Below are 22,921 nucleotides of genomic sequence, written 5' to 3'. Positions count from 1 at the left end.
ACACACACACACACACACACACACACACACACACACACACACACACACACACACACACACACACACACCTTAAGTCTAAATCTTTTTTTTTTTCCTGCTGACTTTTCTATAACCAGCTTCAAGCACTGATATAATACAGTGGAGAAACTTCAAAAGTGCATTTTGACTCAGATTTCAAGGTTCATATCACTATGTATCATAAATGAATGGTTAGAGTCATTTCACCCAATATGGGAGGATTTTAAAGGGAGAGAAGCTACAGTGGATGAACTTTGGGGTTGAGCCAAGGATCGGGATAAGATAAATAAAGCGTATATTGTGGCATGATGAAAGAATGAAAATATTTAGTTGGACAACAGTTCCCCTTTAAAGCCTGTATGTCTGTTAATATTGTGGTTAATGTTGAACTTTTACAATCATTTTTTTAAAAATTATTAAGTAAATCTCACAGTATTGTAAACTGTATAGTAATGCCAGTATGTCCTCTATCCTCCATATACAACTCAACTACCCATTATAACTCAGTCATGACACAGGTACAGTTTCATCACTTTATTAATGAGTTTAATTATTTATACCAACAAACAAAAACTGTCTCTCTCCCCCCATCCCTCTCTAATTATCATCATCATCTCCTTTATCCAACTGTTCTGTTCCCATCTAGTATATTCCACTCTTGGACAAGGGGTGGTTTAAAGAGCAGGGTCACAACAGAGTGTGACAGATCAGAACGGGGAAAAACAGATATTAAAACAGCACATATAGCCAGTTTTTCATTTTGGAAAAAATACAGGTAATAATGTCCATGGTCTGCCAGCACGCATACAAACACACATATATTCCCTGCTGCTGTGCTCGAGAAACTCACCATCTGTGAAGCATGCACAGCGTACTAACAGGCCAAGCCCGTTACAGTCACATGACGCACAGAGAAATGAAAAAACAGGTGAGTCAGACAAAGGAGATGATAAATGCCAATGGACAAATTAATTTCCCCCCTTTCCTCCAGACTCACACACACAGACACACACACACACACGCATACAGTGACCCGTGCTCCCTCCCAACACCACGACCCCACAGATCCAGAGGCTTGTAACATTCCCTTCACATTGAAGTTTAATGGAAAACTGGAGTTCCACCTGTTGGCGAGCAAGTGCACCTGCATTCATACGAGACCACGGATTGGACAACGCGCTCCAACATCTGGATCCGAGTACAGTATCTTGGATGTGAAATTATTTTGCATGTGAAATTGCTAGACTAAAATGTGGAATTAAAAAAAAAAACGCAAACAAAACAAAACAAAAAAGAATCCCTCAATTTTACCCACCCATCAAAAAAAAAAAAAAAAAACCCACAACACAATAAATAAAACAGTTATGACAACATTTATGGGGGGAAAGGGGCCGCTCTGAAGAGAGAAGTGGAGGGAGAGAGAATAAAAATGAAACGTTTTGTTCTGTTTTCCCCTCGTGAACCAGGGACTGAAATGAAATCGTATTTACAGACTGCGACTGAGGATAATCACCCGGACGCTGCTGCGCCGGTCTACTAGAGGAGAAAAAAAAATTACAGGAACAACAATATAATAACAATAATAACAAAAAAAAAAAACAAAACCCAAAATAAAATAAAAGGTACTTGATATTTACAAGTTTAGCAGTGGGCAGGGGGAAAAAAAAAAAAAAAAGAAGAAAAGGGGGAATCTGAAGCCAGAGGGATGAAGACTAGGAGGGATGGAAGGGGGGAGGCTCCAAAAGCTGTTGGATTTCAGGGGTTCGAGCATAATTTCTGGTCAGATTATTACTGATATTAGTGGAAGTAAAACAGCGTGGTCGACATGGGCTGAACATGCGTGTTGGAAGAGAGGAAACTGGCCACGCCCACAGAGGACTGCCAGCTGCGTGAATCATTCCCGACCATCACCGCATGGCGCGGAGAACATGATATGAGCTTTGCAGGCGGACTTGCTTTGGGAAGGGGCGAAGATGGTTTCAACACTCTGGCGACACACAAAATGAAATCACAGTCATCCTCCAGCACAAACAATAAGCGGCGCCAGTGATGGTGTGAGCGGCGAAAACAGCATTCTTCAACATAATCAGGCTGATACAAACAGCAACATCATTCAAAACACGGCGAGGCACCGAGGCTACTCTGAGATGTAGCCGGAGCCCCCCACCAACATTTGCTTCCCTCTACTCCCTTTTAGAGATGTGCAATACTCACTTGAGAATTAAATTGAAACGCTTGGTTTCCAGCTTAAATGACGACATGAGCTTATACAGAAAAAACTGAAGATGTGCGCTCTGCTCACACAAAACTCCCTCTCGTTCACGTAAAAGGCAGTGCTGGAGCTAATACTCGAAAACAAACGGTGAACACGGGCTGGGGAGCTCTTCTCTGTAATAAAAATCTAAAACCACCTCTTATCTAAAATGACACGCACAATCTTGAGCCAACACTGTATTCGCTGGGAGATTTTTTTTGTTTCAAATCATTCCTCTGGTGAATCTGTTCACCAGTGGCCTTTGTGAACTGACAACTTAAGTGGAAAGCGACAGACAGTCCACAGAGTTAGCTGTACAGTATAAGTGTGGCATTTTTGACCCCACAAAGGATGATTGTCTACCAGTCGGGCCTTATGCACTAACTAGCCAATCAGGATCCCAATCAATGGCACTGTGGCCACACATAAAATTCAAATAAAATGAACTAAAAAAGAAAAAAAGGGATAAAAGCCAACTGTTGATTATATTACAGATAATCCACATAATATATACAAGCCCCCTCCTCATCTCCTAAACATCCTAAGAGGTCAGACAGCAGCCAACCTGGACTTGGGCCTGCATCCTATAAATAAGCCCAAGCACAACTACCTAAATGTCCTCAACCCACAGCTGCAGGTGCAGCATTTTATTGAAAATGGTTAAATATTCAGGGGAAATAGCAGTGCTGAGTTTTTACGTGGGTGTATCTAGTTTCTTTTCCTTGTATTGTAAGGGTTTGGAGCCAGGAGGAAGGTTGAGAGGGAGAGGAGCAGAGGAAAGTAAAAAGAACATGGGGAAGACAAAACAGAAAATATGACAGAGGGATGAATGCTCAGGTGCTGTTGTTGATGGAGCTAGGTGCTGAGCTGGGCTGGGCGGTACTGTCTGACACACTGCCCTCTGCAGGGGAAAAGAGGAAGCACAAGTTTTAACAATTACAGACACCAGTGCCTTTAAAAAAAAAAAAAAAAAATTATATATATATATATAATTTTTTTTAAAGCCCATTTAATAACGTACCGTGTGATGCAGGCGATGTCTGTGCACGAGCGTGAGGAGGAATGAGTGTGGAGTTCAACTGGGGCTGAATGGACAGCTCTGAGAGTACAGGGCAAAGAAAACATGATTAATGATACTGATACAATATAAATAACAGCTGATAATCTGTGCAAGAAACAGACTGCAGGAAAGAAGAAAAAAAAAAAAAAGGACATGCTGACCAACGGGACTGAAGTTGAATAGGGGCGGAAGTTCTCGTCCGCTGGGGAGGCGGGTGTTCGGCTGGCGCAGCTCATCGAAGAAGGCGTGCGCACATGCCTCCAGTGGCGACAGCCGGGTCACCGGCGTGTATTCCAGCAGTCGAGAGCAGAGAGCAATGGCCTCCGGTGGGGTACGAGGCTTAAACACCTGATAGGAGAGAGAAAGAAAATGTATCGATGATCAATGCTAGCATGAATTTGGATTCATTAAAATTAGTTTAGTGTGACGTTTTCTCTAAAGAGCAACAGTAACTGCATTCAGAGAGGTAAACCTCTCAACGTCAATATTGTCCAGTAATGGGAGCATACCTTTGTCCAAGGGTGTGCTTTGATCTGTGGGAACTTAAACTCTGTGTAGTTGGGGTTCATCTCCCGGATCTGCTCCCTTGTTGGCGTCCCCAAAACCTGCCAAACAGGAGTGAAATGTTAACATTTATTTGCATTACATTATATAAATGAGTCTGAATCTTGCAACTGTCTGATATGCACTACTTCAGAGATCACAGATGAAACACACTGCATTGGTATTCAGTTAAATGGCAGTTCAGCCTCTTTGCAGACAACCTTGAGATTCCTTTGCATTATATTGCCTCTTATTAATTATTGATGGATTGTTTTGCTTTCCTTTTAGGATGCTGCAAAGCTGTATTGAGATCATTTTTGGACTGGTTCTAGCCCTCAGGCTGTCTTTTGCCTATTTAATACCAGCTATCATCAAATATGAGTACACACCTAATGATTTTAAACATTACAATAAACCCATTTCAATATGTGTTGGGGCCTGTCCAACAGTGAGACGAGGGAGTCTAAGGGGACAACAGCAATATAATAATGGTATGAAAACACAAGAAGGGAAGGGAATTGTTTGCTAGTAAATTGATCCAGTCGTTGTCTGAGGTGGATGAAAAATAAATAAATTGTACAGCTTACCCGGGAAGCCCAGATAGCTAAGTGTGGGAAAATGGACTCATACTTCAACCCTGAGTGAACACACCTAAAAGTGCTTTGAAACACGGCATGCATACAAAAATGTATGCATAAATAGTAATACTAATAGGAAAAGATCCTGGTCTTTTCTTTGTTGAGTGGTATTAAACCAAAAGCACTTAAGAGTCACAAGTCATAACAGAAAAGATCATTATCTGAGTTTTTTCATATTCATGAATACGGCTCTGTGTTTGTTCACAATGTGCATCTGTGCATATTTATATTTTCTTCATTCAGAGATGTTTTCTAATATTTAAGTTTGTTAAACACAACAAAATGAAAGGTAACATTTTCTAAGACAGAGCTGCTTTTGAAGGACCAAGTTAAAAAAAAAAAATGTTGTGCAGCCCTGACCTCGACCAAGCATGCTTTTTCCTCCATATTTCTTCAATATGCAGTTCCTTTATAAACAATCCTACATTTACAATATTACAAGGTTCAAGGTTCTTCATTTGTCACATGCATAGTTATACAAGTATAACACACAGTGAAATGTAACCTGACACGCTCCTCGACTTGTGCAAAAAAAAAAAAAAAAAAAAAAAAAAAAAAGGGGGGGGGGGGGGGGGGGGGGCAAAGAGGTAGAGGAAGAAGAGGCGGTGGTATTGCCCAGCTGTACCACTGTTTACAGCACTCTTACTGTACCTTGATGATCTCTACTAGCTGGTCCACACCGCTGTCTCCGGGGAAGATGGGCTGACCCAGCAGCAGCTCGGCCAACACACAGCCGGCTGACCAGATGTCAATATTGGACGTGTAGTCGGTGGCACCAAATATGAGCTCTGGGGCACGATAGTACCGCGAGCAAATATAGGAAACATTTGGCTCCCCTCGAACTAGTTGCTTTGCACTGGAGGATTCAGAAAACAGACAGTTCAGGATGAGACTCGCAGTCGGTGTGAACCTTGGATTTGCCAGTGTGTTTGTTTTCACAGTAGCATGTAAGCGACCCAGACATAAAAAAGGCATGAGTGATCCACACAGGGAAAGCGGAGCCCGAGGAAGAGCGCTACACAAACAGACAGCAAACTAAATATCCACAATGAGACAGAAATGGTCACTACAATGCAAAAATGAAAAATGCAGACAGACAGATCTGCCCGCAGGCGGGAAATGTTACTGACCTGCCAAAGTCACAGAGTTTGAGGATGGCCGATTCTGGGTCCACCAGGAGGTTCTGAGGCTTTATGTCTCTGTGACACACGCCCTGGGAATGGATATAGGCCAGGCTGCGGAACAGCTGGTACATGTACACCTGAGGAGGAGACAGAGACACGATGCCCAACAGTGTTTAACAACTCAGACAAAAATCAAACAAATCTAAAAAAAAAGAGCAATTTAAGAACAAAAGCCATTTATATCTCACTGGAGACGTCCTAGCTACAAGCCACCATCAGGATTCCTGCACCGTTTTCATTTTTCATGTTTTTTAAGATCACATGAAATGCAAGTCAATTTACTTTTAGGACAATATACAAGTTTGAAAGAAAAACAATACAGGCATGACTTAATAAATTAAATGAGATATGAACCGAATAAGTGGAAGAAAATCAATAGATGAATAAAAATAATCAATAAATAGTTCATTGTTTTCAGTTTAACAAGTTGTTGCTGCAGGACTGACGACAAAAAAAGAAAAGAATTATTAGCTTCTCTCACAGTGAACTTACACTGCAATTCCATGTTTTATTATAGGCGTGTTATTTCATCCCACAAAGGAGAAAACAGTATTCCTGTCTATCTGGAGAAAAGCAAATTTTTTAGACATTTTAAGAGCAGCCAATTATTTTCACTGCATACATTCTTTTAAATACTAAACTGAAGATTGACAAGCCGGGACGCCCCAGTATCACAAATTTAATGGCTTTGGTGAAGATAAATAACGTGCTATAAAATCGGAGGAATTTTAAGTGCACACTCTGCATTTAAAAGGATCAGAATGAGCCAAAAACGAAGGTGCAGATGAACCAACACAGTCTCATAGCAGCTTGCTAAATAGCCATGACTGTTAATGTAGTGATATATGATTTTCTTTTTTTTTTCCTACTTTAACGAACTCCTCCTGGGGATTTGGTCCTATAAACTTTTTTTTTTTTTTTTTGTCCCGTTTGGATCTTTAGCCATCAGAATTGTTGTCTTAAGGCCAAGAAAGATGCCAAGCGGATTTATTTTACCAAGTGGATCATCATGGCCTTGCCATATTGGTCCATTTGATTGACCTTTATTATAATTATGAATTTATTTTATTTTCAGTTGCTACAAATGGGACAGACATGACTGGTGGATAGGACAGGGAGAAAGAATGAAAGAAAGAGAGGGAGAGAAAGAAAACCAAAGGGGAGAAGAGACGGTGAGAAGGGGGGGAAGAAAGAAAAAAAAAACAAACAAACAAAAAAAACAAAACAAAACACCTGGGTCACCTGTATGGAGAAAAAAAACAGAAGAGAAAGCAAACAACAAAGAGCAACATAATAAAAAAAACACAGCACCATCACAATAAACTAGCTAGCAGTAGATATCAGTAGATACTAAGTAATAAACGATATTGTGCAGCACGCAAGATAGACAGCGCACAATGTGCTTTGAGGCAGCAGCCAAGAAAGCTGTAGTCCGCGTCTGTGAATACCCGTGTGTACACCCGAGTGCATACCTGTGTGGATCAGCATGCTTGCATTCCAAAGGTTTCTCCATGTAACGATCTGCTAGGGAGTGTGGGGAGCCACAGCCCCGTCCTCCAGGGTATGAAGCAGGTATGGAGGAGATCAAAACTCCAGACATCCAGAGGCCCCCAGAACACAAGAGACCAAGGAAGACCAACAGAGGGGCAGCCGCGCCACTGTCCCAGAAAGAGCTGAGGAGAGTCCCAGATGAGGGCTCACTCAGCAGCCGCGGAGCAGAAGCCAGGGGGAGTTGCAGTGACGCGCCCGTGAGCTCCGGCGGCAGCCAGCTGTGCCTGAGTGACCGAGCCCCAGGCCGAGAGGCCGGGGGCACCCCACCTCCGAAGTGGCCCGAGCGAGCCCCAGGCTCCAGGCCCCGATAAGCGGCCGCCAAGGAGTGAGCCGGTGTGTACCCGGACGCCCACCCCCAGACACAAAGAACCACCAACGCACCGACACCTGAGGGAGTCCGCCACTGGCAGGGGAAGTGGTGGTGGGTGGAGATAGGCCTCCAAACCTTGGAGGGCCTGAGATGTCCCCAGAGAGGTGGCGTCTGATACCCAACCTGACATATAGACACAGACATACAGGCACACACAGATACAAACAGCCATTCCCATCCTCATGCTCTCATATGCACTTACTCCACACTCAACCAACGTGGAGACAGACATAAAGAGACACTGTACACACGATCACACTCCCCAAGCGTACTCTACAAACCGGGTCTAGGTACCCTTGCCCCTGGAGGGGGGAACTGCACCCAGACCCAGGTGGTGTTACCCTTTTCCCTGCGGTGGGGAGAGGCAGACCACCCCGACTCTGCAGCAGCAGGGAGGCCCCACACTCCAGACCGCAGTCGGACGGCCAACTCCTCCTCCTAGCCCCCCCCCCCGCAGGCCGCAGAGAATGGGGGTGAGAGAAGACTCCAAACCTCCCTCCACCCGCTCATTGTAGTGTTGATGCATGTGTGTTCTAAGGTGCATTTAAAACCCAGGAGGGCATGGAGCTACCTGCCAGAGAGCAGCAGGTAAGCGCATAGTCCCTCCTGCTAGCCCTCAATGTCTACGTGTATTTAAAATTGAGAGGTGGGCAACGACGCCAGGGGTGAGGTGTACACCCTGATGGTAATTTGGACTCCGTGTATCGTGCCCCAAGATCCTATATGTATGTGTAATGAGAGTGTGAGTAATGTGAATGTCTAAGTTGTGGGATAAAATTGAGGCAGAGGCAGCCAGAAGGGGACTGAGGGGGGGGGGGGGGGGGGAGTGGTGTAGCCTCCTCTGCACCCTGGTGACATACCCCTACTCTCCAGCTGCCTCCCTCTTCCCGCTCCACCACAACCACCCACACATGCAGGGCCTTGGAGTAGGGATATGTCACCAGGGTGCAGAGGAGGCGTTTTCGGAGACGTCTGTTACCCACTAGCTCGATAGCTAGCCGGGGGCAAGGCTCACTAGAGCCCGTGAGAACCCCGGACTCCCGGCAAATCGTTTTCAAACCCACTGCTGTCTTTCGCTACTCAGGTTAAATATATATAAGTCACTTAGATAACTTCAAAATGTTATTGTTTGGCTTTTTTCAGTATTTTATTTGTTCCTGAGTAAATCGGTTTGGCTGAGATTAAAGTTATAGTTTTTACACAGCTGATTGTCAGAAGTGTGAGATGCTCGAGAATATACTCCGGTGTCCCGTTATATTTTAGATAGCAAGGAGTTTACTTCACCGAAACAATCTGCAAATTTCATTAAAATTTAATAAACTATCATCTTGTCTTTATTTTTAGTTAGCACATACAGTAAACACTTAAAGCTGTAAGCTAATGATAGTTATATAAGAGCAGATGCTGCTGGTGCAATAAGCTGTATGTTTTACGTCCAATGGATGCATGATCTGATTAGTCGACTAATCGCAAAAATAATCGGTGACTAGTCGACTATCAAAATAATCGTTTGTGGCAGCCCTACTTTCCACATTTAAAGGGTGAAAAAGTCCACATGGTGTTAGTGATGGTGTCGCTTCCACCAGAGACCATAGTTCACTTCCTACAACGAGCAGAAGCTTATGCGTCAATTGTGTTGTTTTAAATAAGTTACTAATTACCAATAGCTAACCAGCTTGTTAGGTTTATATGCATTTAAAAACTACTCAGATTCAGAAAGAGCTCATTGTTTGGTTTAAAACACGACAGTTGCCACTTTGTTCAAAGCTTGTTTTCTTGGTTGCCATGGAGAGAAATCTGTGCTGATGAGTGTGGATGACAAGCGTGCTTCAGACAGGAAACATACTTCCCATTAGTCTGACAATTGTGCTGACTGTTGGGAAAAAAAGAAACCTGGACAGATTGTGTCCAAACAAATAGATCACTTTCTCATCAGCATTCTACGTTGTGCCCTGAGACCGGGCAGCGTGTATTGTGCTGCAAATTAAATGTTGTTAAACTTTTACTAAAATGGATGATTTAATCTGTAGGCACAGCTGATTCTGTATAGATGTTCACCATATGTTAGTCACATCAACATGTGCCCCAATTCTGTTTTTGGGCACAATGTAAAGGGGTTTGTCGAAAGAAGCAGCTGTTCGTTTGTCTCATGCAGCCTGTGGTATTGTGCTTCTATACCAAAATAACACAAGGGTGAAAAATACTCCCTGAAGATCTACGGCCAGCTCCTATTTGGCATCTGCCTACACACCCAAGGTCGATGATGTTGTTATGGAATGAGAAATTCACCACACAGTTAAGTGTGTGCCCATTAAATGTGCCTGTGACACACAGACAGTAAGCATCTTAATTCGTCATCATCTCCATTATCATCATTATTGCCCACATGATGCACTGACAGCAGGCTGGCCAGATTATAAAATACTGCAGACAAGATGACTGAGGGATAAGAGATGATAGTTAAAAGGGGGGCAGAGAGAGGTAAGAGGAGATGAAATGGCGAACATGACACCAAGGGAGACATGGAGGGGGGAGAAGACCCTGCATATGGTGACAGACGGTTAGAGAAAAAAAAAAAGAAAGAGTGACAGAGATCAGTATGCATCTCAAAGGCACAGGGGAGCAGGAGGCTGAGGTAGGGAAATGGGCCATGAGACAGCTATAATGTCCTCTGCTGCTTCGCACACAGTAAGCACGCAAACACTCTCCAAACTGAGCACCCGAAACAGACAGCCAAGAAGACTGCAAACAAATCACTTCCCTTGGGACCATCCTTCCTCTTTTCTGCTTTCATAATCCTGAAATGGTGAGCTGCCTGTTTTTATTACATCCACAAGCAATTACTGAACTAAAATTTACTCCCAGTTTCCAACAGATTTTTTTAAAGCTTCCAAGAGCGTCCCAGTAGGTGCACTAATGGCTTAAATTTAAAAAACCTTAATCCTTAATGATTTTCAGAAACTCTGACCTTTGACCTTGACCTCAAGTTCGCCAGGATTCTAATTTGTCTGAGATTTTGAAAAACGTACGTCCCCTCATTCTCGTGTTCACAAGATTTTCAGAAAACTTTACCACTGGCCTTGAATTCAAGGTCACCAGGATTTATACTTGTCAGAGATTTTTAATAGATGCATCCATGGTATCAATTTGAAACTCTAACATCCCCTCATTTACAAACTTCAACTTGGTTGAGAACGATACTCAGTTAAAAACTCTGTTTGAAGATAAACAGAGTGGTCTGTGTCTGCGTTCACAAACAGACCTCACAATATGTCTTTATGGTTATAATGTCCTTTTTAATAAATGAAATATACAAGATTTAAACATGGCAGTAATAAATAAACCACTCACTTTTCAATGCATACAGTGACATGGTGATAGCAGTGACCGGGAAATGCTCACGTGAGCAGCAGTGTGTGTGTGTGTGTGTGTGTGTGTGTGTGTGTGTGTGTGTGTGTTTCTACCCACCTTAACATAGATGATGGGGATGGTGGTCTTGGCCTTATTGAAGTGGCGAGCCACCCTGTACACCGTCTCGGGGACGTAATCCAGCACCAGATTCAAATACACCTCATCTTTCTGGTAAAGAGGAACAAAAGCAAAGAGGATTGTGTGATTACTGGAGGAAAATGAATCTTAACCACTTCAAATCGAGTCCCAAAAGTGAAACCAGATCAAATGAATGTAATGAAACAGTGTATTGTGCATGGGGTGTAAAAAAAAAGAAAGAAAGAAAGATATAGCTGATACAACCAGACAGTGGGGATACACTTCAGCAGAAGTCAATACAGCCAATGGCCCGGGGCTAGTAATAAGTATGTCGGACAAAGTGATTGACCGTCATTGTCCCAATGACAGTGTTTCCACCAACCACAGTTAAGTTTACCTGTGAAACAACCTGACGAAAGCTACCTTGAGCAACGAGCAATATTTTCCTGCTATTTTCAAATTAAAAGCAGTATATGAGGCTACAAAAATATAGAGGCTCTTGTTAGTGGGACTGCAAACACAGCATGAAGACAATGCTGGTTGTTGACTCAACAGTGTGAGAATGTCACTTGCATTTGTGGCTAAAAATAGATGCAGGTGGATTGTAAAATGTATCTCAGAGGGAATAAAGACTTTTAGGAGATTCTGCCTCTGGTCTTCTGGAAAAAATATACAGCAGTATGGACAACAACGCTTTCATACTTTGACCTGAAGCTGCAGTCACCACAAAAAAGAAAAAGCAGTAGCACTAATCCCTGTGGTCACAATCAAAACCTTAGACACTAAAAAGTCAATAAGAGTCCCACAAACCACCTGTTCAACAAGCTTCAACATGGGAGAATCTTTTTCAGCTGCTACCATCCAGCACTGGATTGTTGCAAGTAGCCACAAAGCCAATGAATTAAAAAGAGGTTAAAATAAGAGCCATCTGTATGCTGTCAAAGCTGCTAGTTACTGTGGAACAACTTTAAATTCTTTCTTTGTAGCAGTGGTACCTGCAGCACTCAGTGTGCCTGAGGAGGGCCAATGAGGGATGCTGACTTAAATGCTAAAACCAATGCGCAATTATGAGTGTGATCACAGTTTACTGCTTTGCTGCTGTAAATATTTCTAAAGTAAATTAAACTATAAATGCTGAAATAACACCAGCAAAGAGCTAATTTATTAACTTTTTTACTTTCAGATTTGACATGATAGAGGCAGACTGAGTCATATGGTGACTCTACACTAGATTTGGCTAAAAACTAAAAGAACATAATATCGCTTAAGCATCCAGATCTGAGGAATTCAGGGACTGAAACATTTGTTCCCACAGCATCAGAAGATTAATTCACTAGTCAGTGTGTCACAAAGTCATCTGCTCAAGTATTATTTGCTCAAGTCTTCAGAGATTTAAAAAGTGTGCCAAGCATAGTCTGTGATTTCTCTTTAAAACCACAATAATCTGAGCGATTCAAATAAAGAGCTTGGACCCCATCAACTCCAAGTATTCAACTATTCATTGTACAACAAAGACCAAGATCGGCTTGTCCAAAACATGTCTGTGAATCATCACTGATGCATGGAAGATTAAATGCCAGGGAGTGGAAGTACAGTGCTCCATCTGCTAAGTTTCTACAATATACAACGTAAAATGTCAGGTCAGTGCAAACACACCTTCTCTCCACTGGAGTAGAAGAAGTAACGTAGCCTGACAATGTTGCAGTGGTCCAATTTTCTCATAATTTGCAGCTCCCTATTCTGCAAGAGGAAAAGAGAGACGAAGGAAAAGTGAGTGAACTGCACAAGGTGAAAAACTAGCATTTACTTCACTGTAATTATCTGTCCAGGTAAGCCTGTCTAAGCATACCTTAAATCTCTTGTCTTGGAGAACTTTCTTAATTGCCACCATCTCCTGGGTGTCGATGAGGCGAGCCTGGTAGACCACTCCAAACGAGCCATTTCCTATAACCTTTATGTCTGTGTAGGACACTTCCTGTGGGCGATCAGGGCCCTGACCGGGTGTGGCTACCACCGTCGTCACTTTGCCACTGTCTCCTGTGGATGACAGAAAGAAAAAAAAAAAAAAACTTGTTAGAGATCCTGAAATTATTAAAAAACATTTGGCTTTACCTGACAGTTACACATCTTAGCACTTAAATAATACTACTGAAATTAGATCAAAAATGATGTAAAAGTAAAAGCTCCTCAGGCACAATCCAGACTGATAATGAACTTCTTCTCACAACACTTTGCCCTTGCTTTCTTGAGGAAAATCAGCCTAAACGTCTTTCATACTGGACCCATGCATTAAAATGATCTATTTATTCAACACTGCTATCAATGATTAATCCCTTCTTGTTACAAATACCTGAAACCTGAGGCCAAAAAAGGTTTTCCAAAAAAATATTACAGCTAAAAGCCAAATTTACTAATTACTGACTACATTAACCAATATAATTAATTCCCTGTAGTAATTCCCTGTAGCTGCTGCTTTAGCTACACAACCTGGCTAAAGCAGAACAGTCAGGTTGGGAACTGTGCACCAAACCGAATATGGAAGTATCAATCACAGTTTCAGCTTTGCAGATTCAATTCGATCGATACCATATTTAAATAACAGGCATATGTCTGACAGAAAAGCAAAATTAATGAGGATAAAACAACATGGCAAAAATCACAGTTTATGCAACTCTTTTTGTGTGCGTGCGTGCGTGCGTGCGTGTGTAAAAGCACATTACCATCGTCTAGTAGAATTTAATGCATCAACAGGTTTTTTCCAACCACCTTTAAACCACTGAAATAAATAAACAGAAGAGCTTGCAAATCTGCCATTAGATTGGTAAAACCTGTGTGGGGCTGTGAGACTCTTGGAGAAAAAAAAAATAGCAGAATAGTTTCCAAAGAAAATAAAACAGCATGGGCTTGATCTTAGCAAAATATATAGTCTTGATTATTTAATACAATTATTAATAAACTTCAACATCATGCAGTTACTAAATTTAACTTCAAATGTAATGCAATTTAAAATAAAAAGTAAATAAAGAAATAGAGAACCTTTTTTGCACCATGGGCCGGTTTAATTTCAGACAATATTTTCACAGACCGGCCTTTAAAGTGTCGCAGATAAATACAACAAAATAAAATGATACGACCAAGACAAAAAACTGTGGTATTTTGCAAATATGATAAAAAAAAAAAAAAAGTGAATTCACCGTGTAATTGTGTAACTTTATTAGCAGCGTCCTCCTGAAATGCGCTAACAACATAGAGAGTAACAGCCTCCTGTCTGCCCTTTAATGCTCTCTGGTCGCTATGGTAATGCTTAAATATTTCTTTCAAAATAAGATACACAACTACAACACGGGAAAAGACCCAGGGAAACCGCGTTAACAATAAAAACTGTGTAAAGCATAAATTTCACACCAGAGCCTCAACTCTGGCAGCCCGTTACCAAACGACTCACGGACCGGTACTGGTCCATGGCCCAGGGGTTCCTGTACTAAAGGATGTCTGCAGGTACAGATGTGGCATATTGTATTTATTTTAAGACATTGCAGTCCATTCATAATGAGTCCTACTAATGGATAGTTATTAAATATGAATGCTTACCTTTGTACATTAAAATTATTAAGGCTATTAAGGTTATGGTTTACTAGACCTTCCCACTTTAGATCAAACTGGACTGTATGTGTTCCCAACCGGTTGAGCAGTGATACTGTCAGGCTAATGTTCGACCTTGTGGAAATCAGGCAAAGTGAGAAGCTTAAGACCCAACAGTATCTGACACTTCTAGTTAGGGTCAAGTAGCTGCTCAGAGTTTTATGACTGTGCAAGTGTTGGTTCAAGAATTATCTGACAAATGGGCACCAGAAGCAATGACACTGGGAGGGGATGAAGAGCAGAGAAGAAGCCCATTGCCAAAAGGCTTGTCAGAGCCTGTGATAACATTGCATGGACAGTAGCACACCCAGAGGTGCTTCCATTTCCTGGGCTTGCTCACTTCGCCTGTCTCAACAGGACCCCTCCTGATCTCTGCTATGTCTTTGAGTTACAAAATGGAATCAGACAATGAAACATTTTATTTCTCCCGACTAGCCTAAGTGATTTGGCTTCATCAGCTGCCCTTCCAGCACATGCTTAGACAACAATTATTTAGTCAGATAGATTACCACCTCCGAATGATCAGTGCTGACCAAAGGCAAAAATTATACTTGCCCATTTCTAAAGTTTCCAGTCAAAACTTTTTCAAGGTTAACAGTAAATAGAAGCCAGCAGCATATCCACATGATTGGCCTAGATCTGATCTCTACCCTCGAGTCAGCAGGAAATATTCAGCTTTGAGATCAGTCGCGGTGTGGTGTCTGCACACTGCTGTACAGCTGCACATTACATTGCCCCTTTGTGTTTTATTTTAGCATCATTTTTACACCCTTAAAAAAACGAAAGAAAGAAAAAGTTAAGTCACAGGGGAGCACATTAAATATGGAGCAGCTGTGGCATGATAGGGTCTTGAATAATGAATACAAAGATGAGCAGTCTGCTCCTCTGCCAGTGAAGGGCTTTGGTTTCTAATAAGAGCAAACGGACGAGCAAAGTGACTCTGATCACACCCCCACTTAATAAGCAATTACCTTTGAGCTTGTTTGTAAGTGTAAAAAAGCTCAAGCACACACTTAACTTGATAAAATAATTTGTGGTTGCTACTACTTGATCATTAGTAGTTTATTAGCACTCTCCATAAGCGTGTAAGTGGCAGAAAGAAATTGCACCAAAGCTACTGGTCCCTTTAATCCATTCATCTTTCATTTTCCTGAACGATGCTAATCATACTATATACAGTACAGATTTTACTCGTCACAAAACTACACAGTACAACCATGACGGCTTTCAAACTGAATGTGGCACAGCCAGAAATGCTTCTCTCCATTTCCCATTTCTGATAGATCAGATATCAGTCCGATACTTATTCTTATAGCAAATTCCAGAATGTTGAGTAAGAATAATCCTTTAAGCTGGGCAGACACTGTGCGATTTTTTCAGTCGCGTTATTCAGCTTCTGCTCAAACTGCACGATTGACTCGCAGGGGTTAGAAGTAGGGCTGCTCAATTAATCGAATTTTAATCACGATTACGATCTGGGCTTTCAACGATCATTAAAAATGACTGAGCCGATTATTAGCCCCTCCCTCATGCTTTACTCTCGCGCTGCTCCGTGTGGCAAATCAAGCGCACTGCTCTGCATTTCGAACACGCGTCACAACAATTAAGAGGACCCGAGGGAAGCTCGGAAAGCTAAGCAGAAGTTATTTGGAGAGGAGAGTGACTGCCGTTGGTTGAAAAGAAAGGTAAAGAAAAAAAAACTTCAGTGGTGTGGAAACATTATGGGTTCGCGGAGTCAGATGTGGATCAAGTAGACACAGTGTGTAAACTTTGCTATGGTGTCGTAGCTGCACCACAGAGCAACACTGCAAAGTTCACATTTTTCATTTATTTCTTATATTGCAAACACTTGCACTGTTATCAGTATTTGCACACTATTTTATATTATTTTTTAAAGTCATTATTCAATACATTGTTATTCTTAACCCTTTAAAGCCGGTCAGAGCAGCATGCTCGTTTTGTATAACTATTTTTAAATCCCTGTAGAACCTGAACCGCTAAGCTAGCACAATAAATTTTTTTCCATATGAAACCAGAGGAGTTACATCTTATGCCATCAGCTTGTCCTAGGTCACGGTTTCCTTCCACATATAGCTTTGCAAAAATTGCATAAAAAGCGCTTGCAGGAACAAAAACATAATATTCCAGAAACACGCTTTGCCGATCCGATCAGCTGTTCATAACACTTCCCACATTGAAAAAGACGTCAACGCGAACTATCGCAAGTGACGTCATTTTCGCGGAAAATGTAGTTTTTTTACTTGTAGGCCTTAGAACTCGAATTGCACTGCTGGAAATAGTTTATTTTGATGCACATGCACATTCTTTGCAAATTTGCATCATAGGATTGTTTTTTTGTTTTTCCTGCAGTATATAAAAATTGCTGTATCTCCAAAAATAAAACTATGAAGACACTCAAAATAAATTTCCTGTTGTTGTAAACTATTTTTTGCAACTTTTTTGTATTTAAAGTTTTGAGGGATAAACCTCTTAAATTTCTCCAAGTAGAAATATATGTAAAAAAACAAAACAAAAACGATTTTCAATTTTTTTTGTAGTTTATTGCACTTTTTTGCAATTAATGTAATTACTATGGACTTAATACATACACATTTTAAAAATATGGGCTATAACAGTTGTATTGATGTATAGCAACGTGAAATGCTCCGACAAATGGCACTACAGCATGTAAAAAAAAAATATATAAGCTCTGGCGGACGAAATAAATATCGTCAAATAATCGTGATCTCAATTTCAGTGAAAATAATCGTGATTATCATTTTTGCCATAATCGAGCAGCCCTAGTTAGAAGTTCGTAGGTCACGATGCAGAGTCTCACACTATACGACCCGATGCTCTGATGTGACCTGAGTGCTCACACTGTGCGTCCATAAAATGAAGGTTATAACAGAAAATCTGTCGCTTGCTCTCCCTCTGTCTTTCACTCACACAGACGCGCACACCACCACCATCAACTTTGCTAAATTGCTAATGAAAAACATTGATCAGGCAGCTGTGATTGAGCAGCAGTGTAAATCCAACTATTTTCACGGTTGTTGTGGTCAAAAAGGCTCGGATGAGCTTGCCAAAGTTCTACAAGTTGTGCCTCCATCGCTTGTGTCCAGATCACACGCTGCACTGCCGTGCTGCTCCGTCTTTTCACTTCCATTTCTGTGTTTGCGTGTGCGCAGTGTGAGAGGCTTTGGTGACACCCTTACGACGGCCGACAGGATTTCAAACAGGTTTGATTTTCTTATGACCAAGCGATTGATGATTGGGAGCTGGTCGTGAGGTGTTAATCGCTCCCCTTACCCCACGTATACTACACGATGCACGACACACGATGAAGGCGAAACTCGGGCCAATCACCAAAACGGTCACACGACTGGAAAATCGGCTCAAAACGAGCCAAAAATCGCACAGTGTATGCCCAGCATTAATTGTCCGACAAGGGGAAATTTGGGTGTAACAGCAGCAAGAAATACACATATACAAACAAACAGTACACAAGACATAGAACAGAAACATACACATTTTTTACATATTTACATCAAGGACAATGGTTACCAAAAACAGAGTACTGTAATAATATATATAACAATGTTCTGTTTACTTCACCACAGCAGCACTTCAAAGGTGTGTAACACCAGTACCAGCTCCAGATTTCTGTTTTATGCTTGAGCCTTTTTTTCCCACTAAACTGCAACTTGTGGTCAACGCGGCTGAAAAGCTCAGATGAGCTGATGCTTTAACTTCTCTCTCACTCGTTATGTTCGGTCGCAGAGTCCTTTTTTGTTTTAGGAGAAAATAAACTACATGAATAATGCCAAAAAAGCCACTTAATTTTTACTGATTGATATCATCCTTTATTATTCCACCAACACAAATCAAGTAAAATTATACTTTTGGATCTATTGATTTGTAGCACTTTAATTTACAAAGAATGCTGTTTATGTTGAACCTGAGGTCGTACACAAGCATAATTCCTTCTCTTCCACATAGAAAAATACTATTAGATCAGTATTCTCCATCTGATCAGATAAATGTAGTCAAGGTATGTGTATAGTATTGTAAATGGAAAAAGATACTCAAATAGTATCTGCCAGTGCTCAGTAATAACCTTACACAGAGCTCTATTACTGCTATATTTGAAGTCTGTATACCACACTGGGTGGAAACCATGAGCAATGGGTTACACCCAGAGATGCTGTGGAGTTCAGTGCTGACTCAGAGCTGCTGAAACACTGAACTTCATAATATCACAGATGAACAATGTTGTTAATGTGGATTTGTCATGTCTTGATGATACCAGTTTGCTTAATGAGGTTGGTGTGGCTGGACTGACATCATTCCACTTCCTCTCCTGACAGTATGTTATATCACTAATTATGGACGTGTGTGTATGTGAGAGAGAGAATGTTCGGGGAAAATAGCTCAATTATTCTAAAAAACAGGCACTTTATAACAGAGAGGTATAGTTTGAGGTTCTTGTCCAACTAAGAATTCAACATTAGCAACAGACACAAATAGAAAACAGTGATTCTACCTTAGGCATTAGGCTTTTTTTGTATGAACAAAAATGTTACTGTTACACTAATAAAAAGGGCTGTGCGTGTAATGAAAACTGGTACTGAGTCCTCGATCAGTTTGGTGTTCTTATTTATTTGATCACGTCTTTGTCCATTTGTGTTTAGATTAGATCTAATTAATTTCACACATTTTAGTTTTTTCCCTTCAGTTGCAGCTGGGCTCTGTTACCTCTGGCATCAGTGATCACAAAGTGTTTTTCAGTGGTCAATTAGTGCTTCTGATTGACATTTTTAAGGTTATACAACTGAAAAGGGGTTATAAGCAGTGATATAACTGCAGTCTGTTAATGCTCCTTACTAATCGAGAGCAAACGTTCCCTGACTGCTGGACTAAAAAACAAAAGACGTTGATCAAATGACTGTAAACTGGATGTAAGGTCTGTAAAAAAAAAGCATCTGGATCAGTTGCAGAGCGTCAAAAAACGCTCTTCTGCTTTCCTGCTCTTCTCTCCAAGGTCAGATACCCACCCTCTACGTTCCCCAAATTTGTGAAACTGATGATCTGCCTCTCCCTGATAACATGCTCAGTGATCCCCTTTATTAAACAATACAGCAAGTGGCACATATTTACTTTCTGACAGCTTATTTTAAGAAATCTTTCTGAGAAACTACAATTCAGATTTGGAAAATGAAAAGTTATCTAACAATAGTAAATTACATTATGCTTCTAAATTACTACTTAAGGAAAATCTGTTTTCCCCCCCCTCCGTTTTAGATTAACAATTAGCCTGGAGTTTTCTTGGTTATCCACACCATGTTTAGGTGTGAACTGAGCCAGGGTTAAGTTTGGATGAAAGACAAAAACATGGAGATGGCGAGCGAGCTTAGAGTCCATGTAGTTTAAACATTACACTGGGTTGGGTTTCTATGAGGTCCAGGTAGTGATTACAATATTAACTTCCAGCAGTTATGAAAACAAGATGTTCATGATAATGAACATCTTGGTAAATTATTACTTGTTAAAATTCATTTTTGCTTTATCTTGCATTACAGACAAAACCCTTTCTTTTAGTACAGTGTGTTTTCACTTGTCTCTCTAAGTCTTAGCCAAGATCATATAAAGACAGCCTTTGATGAGCATCTAGAAGTAAAATCTGTAAAATCCACATGGGTGAACCTACGAAGAAACTTTAATGGTAACGGTCTTTGTGTCTGGACCTCACAGGCTCTATCATCCGGTCTGCTTTTGGTGGCGTGCAACCAAGGCGTTCACTGGCTGTCGACTTTCCGTCATTCACTGCCTGGCCACCCATTCTCCTGTGAGCCTGCTGCTGCCTGGGACTTTCACTAACTCCATTGAGGCTGCTTACTAGCAAGACGGGGGTTTATGGTCAAAAACCCATGCTAATCTGGGTCTAACTCTTGATCAGGTGACACTGCATCTTTCACTATGTTCACCACCTTTTCTCCCTTGATTATATTTTCTTCATTTGAACAAAGCTATAATTCGAGTTTAGGAAAAAGACTTAGCTACCACATGTTTGCAAAGTTTATGAATACTTGTGTTACCGAGATCAGAATTATTGAACAAAACAATCATGATTATTGTTTTTTGCAATAGTCATAATGTCTTATTTTTAAAATGGGAGTTTAATTAAGTCAATCTTAAATCTATGTATGATAATAAAATGCTTAAAAGTATTAGGAACATTTATAAGTTTCTTAACTATAGGCAGACCAGTCGTGTTTGTGTGTATTCAGTCTCCCACCCCCAAAGGGCCAACGTGAGCCAGGAAAAACCCCTGAGGGGAAATTCATTAAACTGTGGAAAATAAGAAGGCAAGGGACGCAAAAGAAGAAGTTATCCACAGTTGTGCTCATTGTTAAATGGATGAAGATAAGGAAATTTTTCTTTGCCCTCCTTCCGTTTCATCTGCTGTAATTATAGGTAACTGCTTAAACTCAAAATTTAACACATGAGATGTGATGTTATTCTTTTCTGCCGCTTTCATTTTATGCACACTTTGGTTTCAGCCAACTGCAACATGAGCATTTTCCAAGTTCCTGTCATCACACCTGGATGACTACCTGGAAGGAAGTCCTGCTGGCAAACCAGGATGTCCAGAGCACCAGAAATGTTGGCAAAATGGTGAAGACAGTGACTATGTTCCAACTCCCAGCAAAAAAGTACACAGTTAATATACCCCACACTAAGACAGAAGATTTTAAAGATGACCTGAAGTGGGGTTATTTTTCTAAAGTAACAGTCTAAATCCATGCATAGATGAGCCCCTGTTTGCTAAAGTGTAGGCATCCAGAAGGAGCACTTAGATAAGATAGGGTCAATATTTGCTGGTTAATGAGCAAACGTAACAGTTGATTGAACAGTATTGAGAGATTTTCGCTGACGATTATCTCCATGAATTCAAGTTACCACAAAAGGTATCAGCTTACTCGTTACCGGTGTGGGGCAAAACATCAGCACAAGATAAGACACAACCGAGAACAACGATTAATAACCTATATAAGATGGTTTTCAATATGTTAGCAAGACCGCTAACTATTATATCTGATATTAATGACCAATATATTAGCGTGTATGCTTAAAACAACGCTATTGTTGGGTTACAATGCACTAATAACCACTGATCTTTATTAAAAATATGACATGACGTTAGTTAAAGTCGAAATATCAGCGGCTTAGTTCTAAGCTTCCCTTCATAGCTAACTACAATGTTAGCAAGTCGATAAAAGCCCTCGATCGCAAGGCTCCTTTAATGAAAAACATAGCTAGCGTTGGCTACAAAGCTAACCTGCTAACAGATTTAGCTCCACCGCATTAAATAATTCCCGACACGTTTCTTTAAAAAAATAACCAACAGTCCAAGTCTTCGTCTTAACGTGTAAACTGGGCACGTGGTAAAAATATAACATAATACTTACTGGGTAGCTTCAAATTCCCAAAGCCAGTCGAGCTGCTTCCACTGGCTTGTGAACCCCCGGACTTTCCTGTCGAGCTTCCGCCGGCTACCCCTGATCCGGCACCGGCCGCAGCAGATCCGGGACCTCCGGGAGGCTCAGCGAATGAGCTGGTCCTGGGCCGCCCGCTGCCGCTCATATTTATTTGAACTAAAGCCGGGGCTAGGTCGGACGTTATTAGCAGCCACGCCGGCAGATATTTAAGCTGTGTCTGTGTATTTTAATATACTATATAAATAAAAACTACACTTACAACGTTCACTGTAGGTTACCCGTCTCCCCCTTTCTTCCTCTGTAGAGCAGTGATGATGGGGAGGGGGAGGGGGGACTGGGGAGTTGACGCACAACGACGTAAAGTTCGCAAGGCTTCATGGGAAAAGGAGTTATTTGGGTCGTTAAGTCTAAAATACGAACCTAACAAACCCGTTTCATTTTACCACAAAAGTAGAAATGTAGACATTGCAACTGGGTTTAAGATCGGGTTCGGACATATAGTGAAATCCATATTAACAGAATCAATTATGCTCTTGAAGCTGGAGTTAATCGTGTGTACGTGTTTAATAAGAGTAATATTTTTAAAAATAGTTACCATAAATAAACCAGTAAACCAAGACTTAGTGATTTAGTAAAATAATAATAATACAAGTTGAAAGTACTCAAAAAC

General features: G+C 41.1%; 1 protein-coding gene across 1 annotated transcript; it reads right to left on the bottom strand.

The window, feature by feature from the left end:
* Positions 1 to 1,726: 1,726 nt before the first annotated feature.
* gsk3ab (glycogen synthase kinase 3 alpha b) lies at positions 1,727 to 22,887 on the bottom strand. Its single transcript, XM_026185918.1, has 10 exons — positions 22,222 to 22,887; positions 12,957 to 13,144; positions 12,764 to 12,847; positions 11,087 to 11,197; positions 5,644 to 5,774; positions 5,165 to 5,369; positions 3,842 to 3,937; positions 3,494 to 3,680; positions 3,294 to 3,371; positions 1,727 to 3,173 (listed from the first exon to the last, which is right to left on the bottom strand). Exons 1-10 carry the CDS (start codon positions 22,394 to 22,396, stop codon positions 3,106 to 3,108), a joined length of 1,323 nt encoding a protein of 440 aa, XP_026041703.1. The 5' UTR covers positions 22,397 to 22,887; the 3' UTR covers positions 1,727 to 3,105.
* Between the last annotated feature and the right edge of the window lie 34 nt (positions 22,888 to 22,921).

The sequence above is a fragment of the Astatotilapia calliptera genome, chromosome 11, assembly GCF_900246225.1.
Source record: "Astatotilapia calliptera chromosome 11, fAstCal1.2, whole genome shotgun sequence".
In the NCBI taxonomy this organism is placed as follows: Eukaryota; Metazoa; Chordata; class Actinopteri; order Cichliformes; family Cichlidae; genus Astatotilapia; species Astatotilapia calliptera.
Note: the sequence above shows the minus strand (reverse complement) of the source record. Positions and strands in the feature narration are given on the sequence as shown.

Coding starts and splice junctions, on each gene's coding strand:
- gsk3ab (XM_026185918.1), bottom strand. CDS start 22,396: ATGAGCGGCAGCGGGCGGCCCAGGACCAGCTCATTCGCTGAGCCTCCC. Junction 5,370..5,643: donor AAACTCTGTGACTTTGGCAG/GTCAGTAACATT, acceptor TGAATCCTCCAG/TGCAAAGCAACTAGTTCGAG. Junction 3,938..5,164: donor AGCTAGTAGAGATCATCAAG/GTACAGTAAGAG, acceptor CCTGTTTGGCAG/GTTTTGGGGACGCCAACAAG.